The 21,989-nt window shown below is 46.6% G+C and overlaps 1 protein-coding gene across 2 annotated transcripts; it reads left to right on the top strand.

Annotated features, from left to right (window-relative positions):
* Positions 1-489: 489 nt before the first annotated feature.
* LOC138249682 (zinc finger protein 271-like) lies at positions 490-20,613 on the top strand. 2 transcript variants are annotated; one of them, XM_069203649.1, is made up of 2 exons: positions 490-1,522; positions 17,345-20,613. In XM_069203649.1, exon 2 carries the CDS (start codon positions 18,062-18,064, stop codon positions 19,382-19,384), a length of 1,323 nt encoding a protein of 440 aa, XP_069059750.1. In that variant the 5' UTR covers positions 490-1,522; positions 17,345-18,061; the 3' UTR covers positions 19,385-20,613. The 2 variants fall into 2 exon arrangements, with proteins under 2 accessions (XP_069059750.1, XP_069059751.1); XM_069203650.1 differs by lacking the exon at positions 490-1,522 and adding an exon at positions 1,906-1,997.
* Positions 20,614-21,989: the final 1,376 nt, after the last annotated feature.

Genomic DNA, 21,989 nt, shown 5'->3' on the forward strand with positions numbered 1-21,989 from the left:
ACATTGAGCAACTAATATGCACAGTGATGAAACAGAAAGTCATTGGTCAAACACAATTAATAGCATCACACAGGGTGTGGTTGTGTTTAGTGTGAGAGGTCAGTAAATGTAAAGTTTATACTGAGGGCGTGTGGTTGGTTCCTTGTGTGGCGGCTTTCAGTGTGTGGTTGTGTTTAGTGTGGGAGGTCAGTACCTGTGAAGTTTATACTGTGTGAGGAGGTGTGATGTGTCCATGTGTGTGGTTGCGCTTAGTGCAGGACCAGCTTGTGGCGTGTGCATGATGGTTTCAGCAGTGAACCTCATTTGGGTTTTGGGAGCATATTCTGTGAATGGGGAGGGCTGTGGCCCTGTGTATAGGTAGGTGGGCGGGGGAATAGCACGCCTCCCCTCCCTTATCTCTGATTGGCCGTTTGAAGGACAGCACCTGCCCCAGCCCCTCATGTGCTGACACCAGGGCCCCTCTCTATTTCAGGCTCAGTCCCTCCTGAGTGAGCAGCAAGTCAGCTCTCCCGACCTTCACTCCGGTCTCCATCAGCATGGAGTCTAGGCGCTCTGAACTCTAGCTCTGCCTCCGCCACCACGGTATCCAGGCGCTCTGAACTCTAGCGCTGCCTCCACCACCACGGTATCCAGGCGCTCTGCACTCTAGCGCTGCCTCCACCACCACGGTGTCCAGGCGCTCAGCACTCTAGCGCTGCATCTACCACCACGGTGTCTAGGCGCTCAGCACTCTAGCGCTGCATCTACCACCACGGTGTCTAGGCGCTCTGAACTCTAGCGCTGCCTCCACCACCACGGTATCCAGGCGCTCTGAACTCTAGCGCTGCATCTACCACTACGGTATCCAGGCGCTCAGCACTCTAGCGCTGCCTCCACCACCACGGTATCCAGGCGCTCTGAACTCTAGCGCTGCATCTACCACCACGGTGTCCAGGCGCTCAGCACTCTAGCGCTGCCACCACCACGGTATCCAGGCGCTCAGCACTCTAGCGCTGCATCTACCACCACGGTATCCAGGCGCTCAGCACTTTAGCGCTGCATCCACCACCACGGTGTCTAGGCGCTCTGAACTCTAGCGCTGCCTCCACCACCACGGTATCCAGGCGCTCTGAACTCTAGCGCTGCATCTACCACTACGGTATCCAGGCGCTCAGCACTCTAGCGCTGCCTCCACCACCACGGTATCCAGGCGCTCTGAACTCTAGCGCTGCATCTACCACCACGGTGTCCAGGCGCTCAGCACTCTAGCGCTGCATCCACCACCACGGTATCCAGGCGCTCTGAACTCTAGCGCTGCATCTACCACCACGGTGTCCAGGCGCTCAGCACTCTAGCGCTGCATCTACCACCACGGTATCCAGGCGCTCAGCACTTTAGCGCTGCATCCACCACCACGGTATCCAGGCGCTCAGCACTCTAGCGCCGCGGCAGACCTGCAGCTAGTGGGCGGCACAGAGGGCACCACCTGGAGAGGGAGAACTGAGCATCCGGCAGAAGAGGCCCCTTTCGCTGCACAGCACGGGTGAGTGAGTGAAGAACTTCGGTGAACAGGTCCCTACAGCGCCGGCAGCCTCGAGGCGCTATTTAACCGGTAGGCCGCGTGGGATTGGCAGCGGCTCCAGGGGGAGCGCCCCGACCCTTCTAATCTCTCTGTAGCACAAATATAGCCCAATTGTGCGTGATGTAGCCCAATCTGGCCACACGGCTCTACGGGGGTTTAACCACGCCCATGTGACGTTAGCCACTTTCATTGGTTCGTGGGCTTTCACTTTAAAATCCGCTTGTTTCCATTCGTGATCTGCATGTACACGTCAGGCTTCCGGTGTTTAGCCCGCCTCCAGCGCAGCGGAAACGTGCGTGGCTCCGTGTTTTCCGTCCGGTTTCCGGTTACTTTTTCTCTTTATTTCGCAGCGCTTTCTCGCTCGTGTTTTTCTTTGCATTTAGTGTGGTAAGAAAGTCCGGTGAGGAGTTCACAACGCTAATAGCTCTAACTCGGGGTAATGCGAGACCCGTTGCATTGCAAATGTTTGTTTGAGGTCCAGATACTCTGGCCCCGTCTGCTGGAGACTTCGAGGGGGTGTGCAGTGCTCCCCCCGCAGCCTCGAGGCGCTAGCTTCCTGGTAGACGGGGTCGGGTAGGCAGTGTTGTAGCCGCTGCAGCCTCGGTGGAGGGGTGCAGTGCTCTCCCCGCAGCCTCGAGGCGCTAGCTTCCTGGTAGACGGGGTCGGGTAGGCAGTGTTGTAGCCGCTGCAGCCTCGGTGGAGGGGTGCAGTGCTCCCCCCGCAGCCTCGAGGCGCTAGCTTCCTGTTAGACGGGTCGGATGGGCCGTGTTTTAGCCGCTGCAGCCTCGGTGTAGCGCTCATTGCGACCGAGGTTAGCGCCTGGATGGCTCAGTACATCCGGGCAGTCTGAGCAGGTACAGCATGTGGTGGGGGGGGGCTCCTCCCATCCTGGGACACGAGGACTGACCGTCAGGCCCGAGACGGGGTGTGGGGGAAGGCTGCTCCCACGTGCCCTGCTCACATTGCTGCTAGCATTCGTTGTATAGCGCCCACCGGGCCTCTGGTGCGGCCCCGCAGCGCCCTGGGCCTCCTCTGACGAGTCCTGCCATCGGGAAGGAGAAATCTGGTGCCCTGGACCGAGTATAGCGCTTAAACTGAGAGGGCGAATCCAGCGAGAGGAGCGGCAGCGCACAGAGGCCTTAGACACAGTCGCCTTTGCGTGTACCCCTGTATGTTCCCGGGGCATGCTACCTTGTATGTGTACCTGTGTGTGCGCTTGACCATGTTTGCAAACACGTTACCATTGGTGTATTCTCATGTTTCCACGCACTCGTAGCAAGGATGTCATGGAACACATTCCCACAACCACAAACACCTCCATTCTGTGGTTTGGGAGTTAAAAAACACTGTTTGCCACGCCGATCCCTGTACTGGGCTGTACTCTCATCTAGCTTGCGCATGCGTCCTGATGCGTTTCCATGCATGCATTGGTAATTGCACCACGTTTGTATGCATGTACATAGGAAGGGTTTCATACGTTTTTATACATTTGTCAATGCATATGTTTTTATACGTGAACTCAGACAAGCTTGCTAATGTGTTCCAGTGCATGTATTCATAATTTTTGCACACATATCCCGAGAAATATTCCTGTCATATGTTTCTAAGCAATTATTTAGGCATGTGTCCATACATTTGTTTCTCTACTTGGATTTATAATCCGGAGAGGGGGGTCCCCGGGGCTGAAATCTGCCTGGGGAGTGGGGCCCTGTGGCCCCCCGTACTTTAAGTTATAGGCCTCACACACCAGACCTATACAGCTCACTCACTCACCCACTCACAGACCCATACAGCCACTCACACATCTATTCAGACCCATAGTCACTCACACACCTACTCACATAGCCACTCGCACACCCACTCACAGACCCACATAATCTCTCACACACCCATTCAGTCACTCACAGACCCACACAACCACCATAGATCCACTCACAGACCCATAAAGCTGCTCACAGACCCACTTACCCACATAATCACTCACACACCCATAGAGCCACTCACACACCCATACAGCCACTCACACACCCACAAGTACTTTTTGAGTTATGATTTGGTTTTTTTAGTTTTCAAAAGTTGACACACTGCAATTTGTGGAGTGGTAATGTTATCCTGTAGGGGAAAAACATATACTGCATACTGGTACTTAGCAATGACTTACAGGACCAATCTTCTGGAGTTAAGGTAAGTACAGGGCAAGGTCCAAAGCAGCACCAACAGGTCACTTCGGGAGGCACTGGGGCATCCGATTAAAGAAGTGCTTTTCAGCCTTGGTGCCTAGTGTTATCTTATAGGGGGAAAACAGACACTGCATACAGGCACTCTGCAACGGCTTACAGAACTCTTCTTCTGAACTTGAGGTGAGTATGGGGCACACCAACAGAGCAGGCCCCTCCAGCTCCCCCCCCTGGCACTGCTGCAAAGCGCTTCATAGCACATACAGCACAGTGCCTCTGCCCCAGATTGCTGTCTCCTAAGCCTGCTGCCTGCTTAGCCCCCTTCAGCCCGACCTCCCTGCACTCTTACCACTTTTTGCTGTCCCTGTGTCCTGCCATCGTTTTGCCACCCTGCCCTCCCAGGACCTACTTAATAACAGTTGCTGTGCACCCCATTGAGCAGGCCCCTCTAGCTCCCCCTGGCACTGCTACAAAGTGCTACATAGCACCTGCAGCACAGTGCCTCTGCCCCAGACTGCTGCCTCCTTAGCCTGCTGCTACTTGGTCCCCTTGAGGCCCCCTCCAGCCTTCCTGCTCTCTTCCCACTTTTTGCTGTCACTGTGTCCCTGTATGCTCCTGCTCAGGCCCCACGTGCCCCGCCATAGTTTTCTAACCTTGCTCCCCTCCCGCAGACCTCCTTAATGGCAGTCGCTGCGTGACCCCATTGAGCAGGCCCCACAATCTCCCCCTCCACCTGCGCTCCTCCCCTTCCCTGAAGGACTTCAGAAAGCAGCTCAAAACCTGTGTCTTCGGCCGACAGCAACACCCTGACAAGGTCAGCAGCAACCCCCAGCACAAGGGGACACCCTGGGGTGAGAAGCTCCTGCTCTATAAGTCCACGTTGATTGACTTCGGGGAGCTCTGGTGCGCCTGGGGCCAGAAGTGTGTTACTGCATCGGGTGTACCATTTAAGTCTATGGGGATTGGTCCGCTTACCATGTCGCTGCAGGGATGGACTGGAAGGACAGTTCAGGGGAACCCACAGAGGGGCTCAACCCTTGGGATCCTAGGGCTAGTGGGGACACAGTTGGTCCATTCCTCCTCAGGCTGTAAGGTGCGGGTGCAGGGGTGCCTTCTGCTGTCAGGTCCAGCACTAAAGTTCCTCGAGGTTCTAGGGGAACCCTCAGAAACAATTTGCAGGCATGGACTGGGGGTCCAGTCCGACCAAGACAAAAAGTGTGCTCAGGTCTCATGAGGTGGGGAGACCCGGGGACATCCTTGGTTCTCCCCTTCTGGGTCCAGGACGGACGTGTGCAGAGGTGTCCTTGGATGTCGGGTTTTGCCTCCTGGTCACTCGCCGTTGCATGGGGGATCTGCCGAAACAGTCTGTAGAAGTTGTGGTGAAGTCTACAGTGGGTGAGCACAGGATGGGCTTCTATTCTGGAGGGCCTGGGGACCACGCTGACCCCATTGGCCCACTTCAACATGGGCTAGTTGGTTTAGGTACAGTGGTGGGCCTGGTCCTCTCAGCTCTTTCTTGGGTGCCTGGGGATGCAGGGGAGCAGCTCCTCCATTCCAAGGGAGTTCTTTTTGGCGATTTGCAGAGCACTGGCAGCTCTCTGTCTTCTTGGAGGCTTCAATGACAGGACGGGTCAGTTGCTCCTCCAGGGTCGGATGCAGCAGGCAGGCCGCCAGGTTTGGTGCCGAGTCAGTCGTGCTCTTCGGTTCTCTAGTTCAGCAGATGTCTTGTCTACATCTCCTTTTGTGTCCAGGAAAGAAATGAGGATCTGGTGTGAGAGGGTCCCCCAAATACTCAATCTAGGGGGCATTAAGCGGAGTGAAGGGGTGTAGTGATCTCAATGGGCTACTTACCCTTGGGGTCACTACACCCCCTAGATGACCACTTCCTGTGGGGAGTGGGCATCGCCCTAACCAGAGTTCCTAAATTCCACCACGTGCAAGATGATGGAATTTCTAAAGTGATGTCCACTTCAGGCTGTCCACCAGAGGGGTGTTTCCAGTCTGGAAGTGTGACACGCCTCCTACATAGCTAATTTTCCTGCCTCTCCAGGTGGCAGATGGGCCCTGAGTCAGTGGGGTTTGGCACCTTCTTCTGAGGAAGGGCAGTTCTGCATATCAAAGACAGTGGGCTTCCTTGAAACTCCTGCCTTGGAATGCAGGTCAGCCTGTGGGTAACACCCCAGCCAGAACAGGCTTTTGTTTCTGACCTCTCAAGAGTGGAGGCTCTCCCCCTGGGAGGTCAGATTGTCAACTATTGGTGGCAGGCTGTCCAGAACCGGTCAGTGAGCTCACCAGCAGTTGGTAGGTTTTTCAGGGGGCACCTCTAAGGTGCCCCCTGGGAGCATGTATTAATAAATTCATCAGTGAGGATTTGTTAATATGAGATGTTTGATACCAAACATCCCTAGGTTCAGAGACGCCGTCATGTAACTGGGGAACTCGTAGTGACCAGTGTCCAGCACATGTTTTTAAAATGGCTTCCCTGTTCATTTACTACAGGGGTGTGGAATTTATTAAAATATCTACTTGTCCAGGGGACAGGTTGCTTCTCAAATCTACTTGTCCTGTAAAAAGATCTACTTGTCCCTTTGGTGCCATGTAGTGTGGCGCCAAATTATGGCAGCAATCTCATTATGTAAGAGCTCTGATAATAGCCCCTCTGATTATGCCAGGGCTACTACCATAGTAGGGCTTGAATACTTGCAGTTTCAATCCCTACTGTAGCAATTTCCTTATTTTGCCACCTTTCTGCAGATCTGCATACTGGGGCTGGAGGAAGCAGTAAGCAATAGTTCCAGGGCTGGAATGCCTTTGAGTCTGCAAACCTACTAACCTGCATGTTTTAAAGATTTTCACCAGCTTCTCTCTAATATTTTCCCATAATAAGAAAGGTTGAACATTTACTCCTGACAATGGCAGAATTAGAACTTCTTCCAGGGTTGGAAAGAAAGTGGCTGGAGGGAAAATGAACTTGCAAATGCTCAATAGATTTTCACATGAGCAAATCTACACATGCGTATTTACCCATGCTAAAATACTGTTCACAAATATTTTATAGGGGTACGACATATACCATGGGTGCACTTTTGTGACCTTCGTTAAGTATTTGGGGCCACATGTAGGTAGGTTCAGATTTGCGACCCGCAAATTGCGAGTCGCAAATCCGAATGTAGGATGGTGTCCCTGACACCATCTGTGATTCGCAAGGGCTTTGCAAATGCCCACCTCATGAATAATCATGAGGTGGACCCCCTTGCGAATGGCGGCCCTCACAGGGATGGTGGCCTGCTGGAGACAGCAGACCACCATGTCTGTGACTGCTTTTCAATAAAGCAGTTTTTTTTTTTTTTTTTTCGTAATGCAGCCCGTTTTCCTTAAAGGAAAATGAGATGCATTACAAAAACGAAAAATGAAACGTTTTAGTTTCATTTTTTCAGAGCAGGCAGTGGTCCGCAGGACCACTGCCTGCTCAGAAAAAATGTTTACAGTGACATTCACAATGGGGAAGGGGTCCCATGGGGACCCCTTCCCTTTTGCGAAAGTGTTAGCACCCATTTGAAATGGGTGCAAATTGCGATTGGTTTGTGTTCGCAAAACAATCCTACATTGCACTGCGAGTCGCAATTAGGAAGGGAACACCCCTTCCTAATTGCGAGTTGCAAACCCGTTTTGCGATTCGGTAACCAGGTTACCGAATCGCAAAACTGGGTTTGTGCATCGCAATGTGCTTTTTGCACGTCGCAAACAGCGAAAGTCCCTGTTTGCGACATGCAAAAAGCTACCTACATGTGGGTCTTGGTCCCTAATTAGGTCTGGTGTTAACAAAGACATTTTGTTTTTATTTAACTTCTATTTCTCTCTCTTTCGGCTGGCTTTACTGTGAGTGATCGCATTCTGCTCTTCAACAAGGAGCATATTGGCACACAAAGTAGTTTTGTTCAGTGTCAGGAACTACAGTGGCAATCAGTGACGTGACGAAACTGGAGGGTGTCCCTTTGCAAAGAACATGGAGGAGCCCCCTCTCCAGACTCACTCAGGGCAGGTGCTGTGCTGAAGGGGCCCCCTGGAGGGCGGCTGCAGGGCCTTTGTTATGCCACTGGTGGCAACGTGTGCTTTTAGAGTTCAAAAACGTTTTTTTTTTTTTTTTGCCAATGTTTGTTACAATGTTGAGGGCCTGGTAGCTCCCACAGCAATAAAGTGTTACAAAAGCCATGTCAAAACAAGACACGCATTGATGAAACTAAAAGACTTATAAAAATATGACAGATCAGTTGGCTTTGTCAGTGTTTGTTTATTTTCATGCTTCCCATAATCGTGTTGAAAATGGTTACACTGATTTTCCATTAGAAATATTTTTGGGAAATACTAGCATGCATCAAAACATTTTACTATATGACACTTCATTTGCATCTAATCAGAGAGCATTCTGGGAGCATTATACTTAGCCTCATAGCCTAAACTTTTCAAACATGTGCATACACATTTTATATTTTTTGTACTGGAACCAACGTCAGTAGTGAAGTGTGACCTTAAAACATTTATTTACAGCACTCACCCTAATAATGAAGGCTTTCAAATAATGAACCATAAATACAACTTCGAACAGCATTATCTTTTGGAAACACATTACCTCAACTGCGGAGAGTTCCACTCTCTGTAAACAAGCAGCCAAAGGGTTTGTGCTGCAGAGGGTAGGGCCTACTTGTCCCAAGGACAAAGTAAACATAAATACTTGTTGCCCTTGACCCCAAACAAGATGTCCCGGGCGTCGGGCGATAGGAATTCCACATCCCTGTACTATGTCTAAGAATCAACAAAGACATAGTAGGGGCATATTTGCTCTTGCAGCTATGCCCTCCCTTGTAATGTAATGCACCCTATCTTCAGGCTGAAGGCATTCTGTAGGGGTGACTTACAGGTATTACAAGCAGTGTTCTAGGGGACACGGCACAAAGTGTGTGCAATGTCGTGTTTTCAATATTGTCACACAGCCTGTAATGGCAGTCTGCATGAGGTTGGTGCTGGGTCCCTCAGAGTGGCACACGTTGTACTGCAGCTTCGGGGGGGGGGTCCTATTCAGTATCCAGGCCCTAGGTACCAGTTGTACTATTTAATAAGTACTTACAGGGAGGCTGAAGGGCCTATTCACTTGGGGGTCAAGTGACTAGGTGTCTTGTTTTAGGGAAGGAACACTGGCACAGGGGACCTGGTTAGCAGGAACCCAGTGCACTTCAGCCAAAGTTGCATCTAAAAAGCAGGCAAAAAGGGGAGGAGGGGCACTGCAACCAGAACCCTGCTTCCTACACAGACTCACAGACCTACATTGCCGCTCTCACACACACACATTCACACATAAATACTCACATACCCACTCACAACCTACACAGACACTCATACGCCCACTCACAGACCCACACACCCACTCACACACCCATACAGCCATTCACACACACACTCACAGACCCACACAACTACTCCCCCACTAACAGACCCACACAGCCACTCAATCCACACAGACCCATACAGATACTCACCCACTCATACACCCACCCATCACATAATTTAAGGTTAAACTAATGTTATAGTTCAGTCCACCTACACAGCACCGGTAAACTACTAAAAACATACGAGGCTCCATGTTTTCAGCATGGTTTCTGGACTACTTTATCTGTTTATTTTCCACGCAGCATGATCGCGCTGGGGTTTATATAGCGTGATTGCACTCGGTTTTTCTGTTTTCAATTTTAGCATGATCGCGCTGGAAACTAACCTTACTAAAACCAAGTTTATGGTTTTTAATTCCTGCTTGCCGGCTCACTCCCATCCGCTGCTTAATGGTGTTCCCCTGGCGAGAGTCTGTACATTGGGGTTTACAATCATGAAACAGTTTGGTTGGACGCCCCAGATACAGAAGAGTACACTCAAGTTGGATAAACACACAGGAGGCATTGTGAGGACTTTAGATGGCTCTACATTTAGCCCAGTTTCTCTAGCCCGCCAAATATACAGCTTGCAAGCCCTTGGAGCAACACTATATGGTGGGGAACTTTAGGGACTTGGGAATGTAAGTGATATGGAACTAGTTGAGTACAGTTTTTTCCGTCTCCTTACTGATCTTTCTGTTAGTTCCCCACTCATTCCCCTTCGGCTAGAGTTAGGTCTTGGACCCCTCATTCACAAAGCAGGCCTCAGACCACTGATGAATTGGTTGAACATCTGGGCCTCTGCTGAACTCCTGCCCTATCGGATGGACCTGGACGAAATATTGAAGCTAGAGCTGCTAGGATACCATGGTTCAGGAGTATAAAATGCTGCCTTACTGAAATTGGGTGCAAGAATCTCGGGACAGTTCATGAGAACGTATGCAGGATCCCGAAATCTATGCTCGAGGGGATAAACTGACAGTTTGTGGTAGGTGAGATCTCTTACTGCAACCTTCCTGGAGTTGAAAGACTACTATTCCCTGGAAGGCTATCTGGATATGATGAAATTTCGAATTGGGAACCTGGTCCTTCTCACAGTTACAGCTAAATGACAACATTCACGTTCAGAGCCTTTTGTTCTGAGGCAATAGCATCCCTTGAGCATGTTATCACCTTTTGTCCGACATATCCTGTATCCGGGAGGAAGTGGATATTGCTGCTCATTCGCAACGTGGGGATCAGGGATTTTAAGACATCGATTAGGATTCTAAGATCTAATACAACTCAATCTATTGTGTTTTCTGTCTCCTGTTTCTTGTTAAATATGTGGACAATCAGGCAAAACAATTAGCCCCCCTGAATGGTGCAGTGGCCTGATCTATGCCCCCAAACTGTGTATTGAATCGTAGGATATTGTGATTTTATAATAGATTTTAGTTATTTGGGTTTTTATCACAGACCATGATTTTACCTGTGTAATCATGCTGTTACTGAAAGACTTGTTTTATTACAAACTTATTGAATTGATCTGATTAATTGAGCAGATTGTATATGATATTATATTTTATGTGATTTTATGGGAAGTTTTGCTGAATAAAGAATACTATGACTCTAATGTTGCAAATGTGTGCATTGTCTTCCCGCGATAGCAGCTGCACTCTTGGATCCTCAGCAGTTTTTAGTCGCGTCTTCTGCTTTAATGTGTCCATGTCCCTCTCTGCCAACAAGGTGGACGGATCCATCTACCCTACTGCACACTTTGGCTGTGTTGCATGCGAATAGGTTGCACCTTGTTGTGCTGGGAAGGCCCCCTGCATAGCTCTGGAGAATGTGAGCCCCTGGCCCGGAATTCCCTTGCAGAGACTTTGGATATTTTTGATTTTTGGCCTCCGCGCAAACAGTAGTCATGTGTGTCTACTGACAGCCGCATGGAAATGTATTGCGATCCTGAGAATGTCTCTGTGGTGCACCCCTCCTACTGCCAGCTCACACTGATGTGGAGGACTGACAATAGTGGCAGCAACTTGTTACACCTGCAGGACATGGCTTTCAACCTGATGCCTGCACAGGAGAGGCGCCTACTGGTCTCTCCTTTGTGGACTCGTCTGCAGGTCCCATGTGACCAGGCCCTTCACGCCTCCGCTCTGAGACATGGATATCACGTCTATATTACAGTTTGTGTAGTAGGATGGGCGTAGTGTGTGCTGTTTGACTGTTACAGCCCAGGAGTCCATTTTTACATCTCCTAAATGGTGCACAAGATGGAGATTGAAGGAAGGGTGCCAGACAACCATGTGAACGGCAGGACTCCTCCAAAGTACTGTTGAGATGTCTGGAAATGAACGAGAGTCTGAGTGAGGGCGACAAGAGATTCTGCCCCCCCTTTGAAGTACCTGACATACCTTGCCCCTCTCCTACCCCATGCTGCCATAGAGTTATTACCCACAAAAAGATTTATTTATATATTGTGCATTTTGATATAGCTTGGTCATTACCCAGAGGTGTTACAGCGCTTTACAATCAAACAGGTTTTGTTACAAGAGATACAATTGTACAAAGAGTTGCTAGCTCTTATCATCACTAAAGGCACAGAGTGGCGGGCAGATAGCTGCGGACAGCGGTTCACTGTGATTGTTACAAAGGAACAGACTTACAGGTTGTAGGTGCAGGTATAGATGTTAGCAGCAAGGTTAGATCTGCTGAGACGAAGCCAGTGCAGTCATCTCGGGAGTGGACATTATCACTGGGGAGGTTGGCTGAGAGGACAACTGGCCAAAGTGTCTTTGAAAGAGAATGGCTTTCAGCTCCTTTTTAAAGATTGCCAATCAGGTGGTGGTGCTTAGTTTTGGGGTTAAGGACTTCCAGATTCTCGGTGTGCTGCCCGAGAAAGACTGTGCCATGAGTCTTCCCTTTTTAAAGGTCGGAGGCTTTAACAACATTGATCAGTTGAAAAGATAGTTTCTAAAATGCACAGGTTAAATAAATTCAGGATACAAACGTGACCAGCCCGGGCAAGCTTACACAGTAGCTGCCGCTAGAAGGACACTCCTCCAAACATTCTCAAAAAGACTTCTATAATGACTACGCAAAATACAACAAATCCCCTTTTTACACAATAAGAAATCATTTCAACAGAAACAGTATACTAATACAATATTATGTGCACATATTTATAGAATAATATCTTAAAAATAACATAACTTGTGATAAACTTCTTAAGCTGATACACTGAACCATATTCTATACCGGGCCCACGCATGCCCCCCCCGCGTAAATATCACACAAAATCCTTCAACCTCAAAGGTACTTTTTTTTACGTATACTTTTATGCAAATCCCCAGATGTTGCGTGTTGTTCCAAATCTGCATTTAATTCCCCATCCAATTGGGATGTTTGTTAATCTCACCACTTTCCTTACATTCCATCTCTTGCCATCTTCTAACCTCGCTGTAAATATTCCAACCATCCTCACCCGTCTCGCTGCTGAGCATTTGGAGAAATCTTTCTTCCCTCCAACAAACAATGTACACCTCACATAATCTCCCTTCTTAAACACACTTCCTGTTTCTTTCCAACTCTTGAGATTCACATGTGGCATATTTCATTTAATTTGCATGTACTTTCCTTCGTAACTTGGCCTTATTGACATGTCGCCCCTTTCCTCGACTCATCCAACCAGGAACTCCTTTCGTACAATGGTTTCCCACCCTTCAGCAGCACAAAAGGTAGCCCTCCTGTCATGGAATGATCAGTTATCCTATAGCTCCATATCACGTTTTTAATTTCTTCTCTCTATTCCAAGCCGTTATGTAATGGAAGTTGTATATTTTCACCTAACACCCTGACACATCTCTCTACCGCACCATTTTTCACAAGGATGTCCAGTGGCAGTGGTTCTATGATTTTCACCACAGTACTCCAAATATCTTTCAAACTTCTCTGACGCAAACTTTGGGTCGTTATCGGTGAGTAATTCCTCAGGATATCCCTCTCCTGAATATTTCCTCACACAAATTGATAATAGCCTTTGATTTTACCTCATTGACCAAACCCACCTCTGGCCACTTAAAATAATAATCCATGAGGAAAATTGCATACTTCCTACTGATATTTGGCAACTAAAATGGACCACACACATCCATCGCCCTCTTTTGCCATACTTCCGGAAACTCAATAGTTAATACTAGTGTTTCCATTACCTTATGAGACTTGTCACAGCATGCACAACACACACATCTCGCAAATCTTTCCATGTCTCGATCCAGGCCTGGCCACCAAAAGTCTTCTCGGACCCTCCTTTTCATACCAGACATACGACCATGCCCCTCATGCAACATCTTCAAAACTCTCTCATGTAACACCAACGGCACTAACAATCGGTCCCCTCGCCTCTAAATACCACCTTGATAAGTCATCTCATGCTATATAGATTTATAATCATTTATTTCTAAAACATCAGCTCTGGATAATGACTTTCTACTCGGTAACTCCATAATCTTTTACATCATTACATCACTCTGCAAACTTTACCTGCCTTCAGTCTCAGATATGGCTTTCATCCCATTGCACTCCACCACTGTCACTCCAGTCACCTTCCAAGTAATCTGACTTCACATGCATTGGTAATCTTGAGAATGAATCGGCATTGACATTATGGACCCCTGGAACATATTTGGTGACCAATGAATACTCTTGCAAATGGTACAACCATTTTGCAATCTGAGGGGTTGATTTACTCACCCCCTTCGTGGTGTAACAAGTCTGTCAAGGGTTAATGATTGGTCCTGAACTCAAATTCAGTACCACAAACATAATTCCCCAAAAGATGCGGACCCCCCAGCAAGCCAACGCGTCCTTCTCTATGGTCATTCATCACAGCATCTCTTAAAGTTTTTGAGGCAAAGGCGACTACTCTTTCATGGCCCTTATACAATTGCATTAAAACTGCCCCTAAATCGTGCATACTGCATCAGTGGCTACTGCAGTACCTTCATAGGCATTAAATGGTTCCTCCACATTCACAATACAGCTCTTAATCTTTTCAAACACTTCCTGGCATTCTTGTGACCATTCAAACTTCTGACCTTTCTTCATTAACAGCCTCATAGGTCCAGGCCTAGCTCTCCTGTGTCACTGTTCTGCTTCCACCCTGTTTTTCTGAGTGCTTTCTCTTGCTATTCCCTTGATTTTTACTCATTTCTACTTCCTTTCCCCATGTTTTCTGAGTGCTTTCTCCTGCTTTTCACTCATTTTTTACTGCTTTCTCTTTGTTCTTTCCTCATTTGCTGCTAAGGCCTGACGACCATTTTCCAACCTCCCACCTATCCCCACCCACCGCCTCCCAACACCCCTCTCTCCTCCCAGGACCTATTTAATGAAGGTGCGCAGCGAGTGCGGGGCTAGTGGGCCCATCTGCGGCTGTCCCTGCCGAGTGCCAGGAACCCTAGTTCTTCCACCCGGCGCAGCTACACTGACGCAGACCTCTGAGCCCTGGGCATTCCACCAGAATTCTTAATAATTGAGTAGTGTTTGATTACCCACTCAAAAAAACAAAGAGAAGGTGTCCTCTCTGATGTGGCATAATGGCCTAAGCTCCTGCCTTCGGAAGTGGAGGAAACAGGTTTGAGGCTCAACGTCGGCTCAACATCCTGTGATTCTGGGCACGTCACTTAGGGTCTGATTAAAATTTCAGCGGACGGGTTACTCCATCACAAAGGTGACGGATATCCCATCCGCTGAAGAATAAATGCCATAGGATATAATGGTATTTATATTTGGGTGTACGGCCATCCGTCACCGCTGTGATGGTGTAACCCATCTGCCAAAATCTAAATCGGGCGCTTAATCACCCCATGCCTACAATTCAGCGCCTTGAGACCCTCACAGTGATTTGCAGCGCTTTACAAATCCTAGATTTTCTATTATTATTATTTATAAGTACGTACCTGTGCATCTGCTCTGTATCCCCCAGGCGAGCTTCTGTAATGAAGCTTGTAATCCCTGCACTACCAATCATGACCACTTCACTGTCGGGCCATTGCCTAACTTCTGCTGGGTGAGGCATTGAGTCACGCCCCTGTTTCGGCTAACAGTGAACACTGTAGAGTGTGTACAGAGACATCAGGTTTGAGTGAGGAACAGGAAAGGATATAAGAAATGCCCGAAGGTAGAAATGCTGCATCACCTGACAATGAACACCTCCTTCCGCTCTGCCCAACTGACAACACTAAGGGCCTGATTTAGATGTTGGCAGTACTGGTCCTGCCGTCGCTTTTCCATCGGATTTCTCACCCACCGTCTTGGTGGTCCGCTCGCTGTATTTAGATGTCGGCGGCTCAACCGCAATACATTTAAATACGGTGGTCGGGACTCCGTTGGCTTGATGGAGTACTTTGAAACCACCGCCACGGCGGTACTCCCATCAAGATCTGAATCAGGCCCTCAGTCAAATATCACGGAAAGGTAGAAAAACAAAAATTGATTAATATGCACACATTTATTGGCTGTGGGAATATGTCAGGCAAATTATTGTTCGACATCTAAATTCGGAGTTTTCCGAGCTCTAAATCAGGCTCTAAGGGCCAGATGTATCAAAGGATTTTGCATTCGCAAACGGTGCGAATCGCAAAATTCCACCATTTGCGAATGCAAAATCGCATTTCATGATTTATGAAAGGAATTCTCATTGCAATTTTAAGGAATTGCACAAATAGCGGTTCCTTAAAATTGCGACTCCATTTAGGGAATCGCAAATTGCAATTCTCTAAATAGGAAATCGCAATTAGGGAATTCCTATTTGCGATTTCCAAAACACATGATTCATGCAATTCCTAAATGCGAATTGGGCATTTAGGAAATGCAATTACCACCAAATCCAATTTGATGGTAACTATGTGCAATTTTAAAAAATGCATTACAAATGCATTTTTAAAAATGACATGTAGCGCACACATGCCCCTTGGGCATTGGTGCGCTTCACATGTCACAAATATTTTTTGGGGGTGCATCAGACGGTGCCTTAGGCCCCCAGCACCCTGGGGTTTGCATTACCTAATTTGCGAATTCGTAAAAGGCCCATAGGGATGAATGGAGTTCCATTCCCTAATTGCGATTCTGTAACAGCGATTGTGACTTTTAAGAAATCGCTATCACCGTATTGCAATTTTCATACATCCCATTTTGCAGTTCTTAAAAATCACTATTTAGGAAATGCAAACCGGGAGCTTGATACATCTGGCCCCATATGATGCAATTTATTGAATATTAAATTATGTAATCAAATTTTGCTTGCCTTATCTACATGCATAATGTAAAAAAAAAAACATGTACCCTATTTTCATTTGCGTTTGTGCATAAGCATAGACATCAATGTGTTCCAATTTTGCAGACTTACACATAAGGCATAATGGAAAAGTTGTACGCTGTCATGAACCCCTCCTTCTGTTCTGCCAAAACACCCTGAAAGAAGCTGCAGCTTAAAATGATTAACAGGATCTGAACTTTATCTAATCTAGGAAGAACTGAAGAGTCACTTGTTTAAGTAATGTTGTCGGCCACAACCAGGCATTGTAGGCAGCGCTAGTTTTAGAGAGATGGATGGATGTCATGGCGATTGACAAACTTTCAGATTAGAAGGATCAAAAAATGCTTGAACCAACCTCAAGAGGGCTGGGGGGAGGTGGTAAAGATAGCTTCACGAACAGCAAGGTAAGACAGGAGCTGGCACTTCAGCTGATCCAATGAGAACAGCAAAGCACTGAGAAAAGTGTGAGTGCTGTTACCGCTGTTATAAACTTGCCGAAGAGTTACCTTTGTTATATATGTTCTGAAACTGAAGAAACAGCAGCACATCCTGATCCATCTCTGTTTACACAATCTATTCCTGTTTAAATGAAATCTTGACGTGTGCATCAACCTAAAGCTTTAACTGTAGCATGTGGGTGCTCTGGGAGCGTCCTTTCTTTACTAAGTTACTCTGTGAACCCCAGTAAATCACCTCCTTTTTGGAAATAAATAAGATGTGACGTGTTCGACAGGACTTTTAGTTAAATATCTATGTATGGTGGAATACCCCTTGATAGGTTTCAAAGATGGGAAAGAAGAGATGCCTCTTGTTAAATATTGTGTACTCACATTCCATCCCGTTTCCATCTCGTAATTATAAATCTCTTTACATCCAACAGGGAACAGAACTTGAATGCTCAAGATTATTATGCATATTGAAGATGCAAATCTGCAAAAGAACATTTAGAAATAACGAGCATCAGTATTCAGGAAAACATAAGTGCAGTCAGAGACAGAGGAACCAGCACATAAACTGACAGATCCTGGAAGAAGCAGTCAAGAGCAATTCAGTGGATCTAAGAGTCTGAGCCGTGCACCGCCACGCCACAAGACTAAGAAATGACCTCTGGAAAATTAAGGCAACAACACTGACAAACCACCTACTGTGTAAACAAGTGTCCATACCAGCTTTGATCATGGGATTTGTATGACGTGGTAACAGCGGTGCTTTGCTTTCTAAAATGATGACAGATTGCCATTCAGTGCTCTAGGTGTATTGTAAACTCTTTCTGGCCAAACCACAGCAACCAGAGAAAAGCACAACGGAGTGGAGCCAGACAACTGAATTATAAAAGAAAGAGGGGGTCTGCTGTCTACAATACAGAGTGATGTCCCAATTTGCACTGACCAGAAGAAGGTTGAATGTTTACCCGTAAGCATGGAAAACCATTATCCAATTTAAAGACACAATATCCCATACCAGAGACTTACACATTTTATAAATATGACAGGTATTTAGGGACCATTGTATATTGTTGTGAAGTGAAACATCAAACATCAAAAATACCACACATGCATACAGGTAATGTGAAAACAACACATGCACTTTAACAGCCATGTTGGCCCTTCAGGAAACACAGTCATGGGATGTAGACAAATATACACAAGACCCCAAGACACTAACCGAGAGAGAAAAATCATACACATGCAGCGAGCGCTTCAGTTTGTCATTAGAGCTAAAGCACACAGGAGAAAAACAGTTCAGTTGCACTGAATGTGTGAAGAGCTTTAGTCAGCTGTCACACCTACAAAGACATCAGCAAACACACACAAAAGAAAAAAAATTCAAATGCAGTGAATGTGTGAAGAGCTTTAGTTTCTCATCACAACTAAAATACCATCAGCGAACACATACAGGGGAAAAACCATTCAAGTGCAGTGAATGTGTGAAGAGCTTTAGTCTGTCACAAAACCTACGAAGCCATCAGCGAACACACACAGGGGAAAAACCATTCAAGTGCAGTGAATGTGTGAAGAGCTTTAGTCTGTCACAAAACCTACGAAGCCATCAGCGAACACACACAGGGGAAAAACCATTCAAATGCAGTGAATGTGCGAAAAGATTTAGTCAATCATCACACCTACAAACACATCAGCGAACACACACCGGGGAAAAACCATTCAGGAGCAGTGCATGTGTTAAGAGCTTTAGTTTATCATCACAACTAAAAAGCCACATGGAAACACACTTGAGAGGAAACCCTTTCAAGTGCAGTGAATGTGAAAAGAGCTTTAGTCAATTACAAAACCTAAAAACACATCAGCGAACACACACTGGAGAAAAACCATACCATTGCAGCAAATGCACAAGTAGTTTTAGTCATTCCTCAACATTAAAGAATCATCAGAGAATACACACAGGGGAAAAACCATTCAAGTGCAGTGAATGTGTTAAGAGCTTTAGTCAGCTGTCACACCTACAAACGCATCAGGAAACACACACAGGGGAAAAACCATTCACGTGTAGTGAATGTGTGAAGAGCTTTTGTTTCTCATTCCACCTAAAAATCCATATGAAAACACACTTCAGGGAAAAGCCATTCAAGTGCAGTGAATGCGAAAAGAGCTTTAGTCATTTACAAAACCTAAAAACACATCAGAGAACACACACCGGGGAAAAACCATACCATTGCAGCAAATGTACAAGTAGTTTTAGACAATCCTCAGCATTAAAGACACATCAGAGAACACACACCGGGGAAAATCCATTCAGGTGCAGTGAATGTGTTAAGAGCTTTAGTCATTTACAAAACCTAAAAACACATCAGCGAACACACACTGGGGAAAAACCATACCATTGCAGCAAATGCACACGTAGTTTTAGTCAATCCTCAACATTAAAGACACATCAGAGAATTCACACAAGAGAACACTATTAGAAAGTAGCAAATGTGTGAAGAGTTGTAGTCAATTATCAGGCCTACAAAGTCATCAACAAACATACATAACGAACAAACGACAGCATTGCTTTGAAAGAGGAAGGAGTTTGACAGAATCATTGCAGATTCACCGGTTAACACACACAGGAGAAAAAATATTCAAATACACTGAATGTGGAAATAACTTCAGTCAGTCATAAAACCTACAAAGCAGTTAACAAACACACCCAAGGCAAAAAGCATTCAACTGCAGTAAATGTTGGAAGGTCTTTTGCTGATTATAAAGCCTACAAAGATATCAGCGAACATGCACCATCACTAAACAAGTATTAAAATATAGAGATGCAGCACATTTTGCAAGAATTTTAGTACAGCAGCAAAAATACCGACCGATCTGTGGACATCACAGGAGCCAAAAAAGTGCAGTTACTGTAAAATTACTTAAATTGATAAGATTACAAATATGTGGGACATTCAAATACCAGATTAAAAAAAACAGATGATAAAAGACCCGACTAGTAGGAAAGAAGAAAAGCACAGATATTTGTAGAATTATAAAAGTGTCTGGTCCCAGTGACTGCTCATTTGTCTACACATAACAGGAAGAAACATGAAATACCAGGAAAAAGTTGTGAGTTTAGCACTTAAAGGGGAATAAAAGAAATGAAACATTCTGAGAAATAGAGGCATACAGAAAAACATTGAAGCACACCTGTTCATGCTAACTGTAAAATCTACACTATGAACAATTGTGGGACCAAGAAGAAAAGATTATCTATAGTCCGGGTACATTGTAGGTATCCTAACTGAAGTCATAAACCTAGAATAATTCCCAGCTGCATGTCTGGATCCTGAAACAGCTTTTTCTACATATATGTAATGCCAACCCCACACTGCGTACAGCCTTTGGAAATGTGTGGCGCATGGTCAGGCCCTGCATCCTTCCCCCCTCTGCGCACAACCCAAGTCCAAATTCCCACAGGCGCAGATGGCTGAATATAAGGGGTGTCATTTTAAATAACACAGAGCCACTGACTTTGTCTGTGGGTCAGGACATCAAAATAGTGCTCCTATAAGATTTATGAAGGGATCAGAGTATCAACATACATAAAACACATGTAGTATGTAGTGTCTTTGTCATAAAATGGCCAATAATTATAATGAAATAATTGTTATGAAATGTAGATTTAATTAATTCACACGCTTCAATGTTTAATAAAATTGCTTGTCATTAAAAATGCAATAAAGCTTTATTAAAAAACATGTACAAGTCACTGAGTTGTTTTATTAACATTTTTCAAGATACAAAATGTAGCCATAGAACCATCCACAATGGGCTTTCTTGCTACTACAAACATCCTCCCCTCCTTCGGGGTGGGCCAGGGGCGGCGCAAAACATTATTTAGGAGAGGAGGTGTATGGCCCATCCCCTTGAGCCGATATGAATAGAAAGGGCCCGGGGGCGTACGGCTCCCTCTCCCAGCCTCAACAGACCCTGGGGACGCCATCCCCCGGGCCAAACTCCAATACAAAGAGGAGCGGCACATGGCCCCTTGCCCCGATTCTTAATAGACCCTGGGGTCCACATCCCCTAGGACCATCATTATTGTAAAGGCCATGGGGATCCAATGCCAGGTGCCCTCTCAATTATTATGTCCCAGGTAGGCCTCATCTGGAACACAGTAGTTTCCCTGCCCGCAAGAACATGGGCAGGGAAGGCATGTCTCCTCTCAATCGGTGGGAACTTTAAAAATGCTTCTTGCTCCTGCCGGGTGGGAGAAGACTTTCGTTTCCCTGCCCGCGCTCTTGTGGGCAGGGAATCTCACATTGCTCCCACCATGTGGAAGCACTCAAAAATAGATGCTTCTGCCGAGTGGGAGCAATGCTGCACCTGCAGGACCCAAGGTGGGTGCATGCGGTGAGCCAGCAGGGGCCCCTCAGGCTCCCCCTGTGGGCCCCAGTGTAATCACATTTAAGGCCCCAGGGAATGGTGTCCCCAGAACCAGTAATGGGTCAGAGAGAGTGTCCACAGGCCCCTTACCCTTATATGCCGCTGGGATGAGATCCCCAAAGCCCCTTGTGGATTGGGGACTGAGCCTGCGCGGCCCCTCCTCTTTCGAAATATGTTTTGGCCCAATGGTATTGGGTCACTGTGGCCACTTTTGGCTCACTGTGGGGCGGCCATGCACCCCGTTTCCTTAAAATGGCCCTGGGGAATGGGTCTTTTAGTGGCTCACTGAGGAGGGTCGCGCACCCTCCTCCCCTTAATAAAAAAAGAAAAGAATCTGAAGAATTTGCCCAAACTGCAGGTTGACTTAGGCTGCGTGATGGAAACTGGAGTACTGCAAAGAAGAGTTTTTTCAGTGCATTTACAGAATAGCAACACGCAGTAAAGCCCCTGTTCATGCTTTGCCATCAGGTTTACTAAATGTATCTCCTTCTAACTAGATGACAGAGTAGACTGATATGGGGGTTGTTTTGATTGAGCAACTAAAAAAATAGATTACATTCAGAGACTGATCCTGGCCAAATTAAAAAAACATCATCTATGTAATGTTTCCAAGTTATGTTGGCACAAAATCTGTTGTTGTCATTCAGGAGAAAG

The sequence above is a fragment of the Pleurodeles waltl genome, chromosome 8 (genome assembly GCF_031143425.1).
Source record: "Pleurodeles waltl isolate 20211129_DDA chromosome 8, aPleWal1.hap1.20221129, whole genome shotgun sequence".
NCBI classification, from domain to species: Eukaryota; Metazoa; Chordata; class Amphibia; order Caudata; family Salamandridae; genus Pleurodeles; species Pleurodeles waltl.

Coding starts and splice junctions, on each gene's coding strand:
- LOC138249682 (XM_069203649.1), top strand. CDS start 18,062: ATGTTGGCCCTTCAGGAAACACAGTCATGGGATGTAGACAAATATACA.